This window comes from Phytophthora infestans, genomic scaffold, assembly GCF_000142945.1.
Source record: "Phytophthora infestans T30-4 supercont1.258 genomic scaffold, whole genome shotgun sequence".
Taxonomy (NCBI): domain Eukaryota; phylum Oomycota; class Peronosporomycetes; order Peronosporales; family Peronosporaceae; genus Phytophthora; species Phytophthora infestans.
This window is the reverse complement of record NW_003303501.1, coordinates 38,569-39,872: the sequence shown is the minus strand read 5'-3', so window position 1 is coordinate 39,872 and position 1,304 is coordinate 38,569. Positions and strand designations below refer to the sequence as shown.

The window sequence follows — 1,304 nt, the reverse complement described above, 5'->3', positions numbered from 1 at the left end:
GGTTGGCCTCGGACGACCCTGGTACCGTACCAGATATCCCTCATGTAACTAGGGGTATACTAAGGGCTACGTACCCCGTTACAGAAGCTGTCCCAGTTCATGCAATGAGCTGGTTTCTTTGACCCATTATGGAAAGCGTTGGAAAAGTACAAGGTTCCCTTAATAGAATAGTGCTTAACTTATTTGAGTGCAGCCTAAAAATATGAAAGCTTGATGCAGGGAGCGACTTTTGTTACGTCAACATCAACCATGGCCATGGAGCCGCTTCCGCCGACGTCGGCACGAGGCTTGAATCAGCAGCAGCAGCAGCAACAACAACAACAACTGCACTATTTCATGGACCGTGGTCGAGCCCCCCCGTCCAAACGAAGTCCAGATCGAGTCACCAACGATGTGACCGACATCCGAGGCACCAGACCGTTGCTCAAGAACCACATGTACGTCAACAAACCGCACTTCTACGATGCGCACGATATCAAGGGATCCACGAGCATGGAGCTGCACCCGAAGCGCTGGCGTGCAGGAAGCGATGATCGATTCAGACAGCTTCCCATCGAGGGCACCACATCACGACCAGCAGGGTTTCGAACGGAGCGCGTCGTGAATCCATTAGAGCCGAGCTACAAGCTCCCTTCCTTCACAAACGCGCCACCGGTGCGTCTTAACTCTAAAACTGCAGCAATGATATTTGCATTCCTCTCATGCTACGGACGTCTCCGTAGATTGAGCCAAAGTTCTTGCGCGATAGCTATAATGTGGCCGATATCGATGGCACATCGATCAAGGTCCGTGATATCCAACATCCGCGAGATGCCCTGAAGTTGGTAAGTAGTCAAATATACCCCAAATTCACCGCATGACTACTGATGTCCACTGCAGGGATGATATTGCAGGAGCTCAAGCAGGCTGGCTACCTCGTCATAAGCGAGGACTGCGTGAGCATCCCCGCCGGAATATTTTGAACGTACAGGAATATCACCAACGGCGACTTTAAATCGAGTCGAATCACGTGAGTATATCAGTGTCTATTCGTCGTTACCCAACCGGCTAAAACGAGTCTACTTGCACTACGGGGACCACCTTCCACGACGTCTCCCGACGGTTCTTCTTTCACACGAAAGACCAATTACCCTGCTTCTCCACCAACGTGTCGCGAGCCCGTCCTTTGGATGGGAAGGGTCGAACGCCTGTTAAGAATTAGAACAGTTCCGGAGGATATAAAGCAGAAATGCAACAGAGCTAAAGACAAATGTCCAGAAACAAATTCCTTTTCTGGCTTGTGTGCTCCGAAGGAAAATTTACGA

The 1,304-nt window shown here is 50.5% G+C and overlaps 1 protein-coding gene across 1 annotated transcript; it reads left to right on the top strand.

Moving 5' to 3' along the window:
* Positions 1-249: 249 nt before the first annotated feature.
* On the top strand, positions 250-994 carry PITG_21228 (uncharacterized protein; the record flags this gene model as incomplete). Its single annotated transcript, XM_002895101.1, has 3 exons — positions 250-654; positions 723-820; positions 880-994. 3 exons carry the CDS (start codon positions 250-252, stop codon positions 992-994), a joined length of 618 nt encoding a protein of 205 aa, XP_002895147.1.
* Positions 995-1,304: the final 310 nt, after the last annotated feature.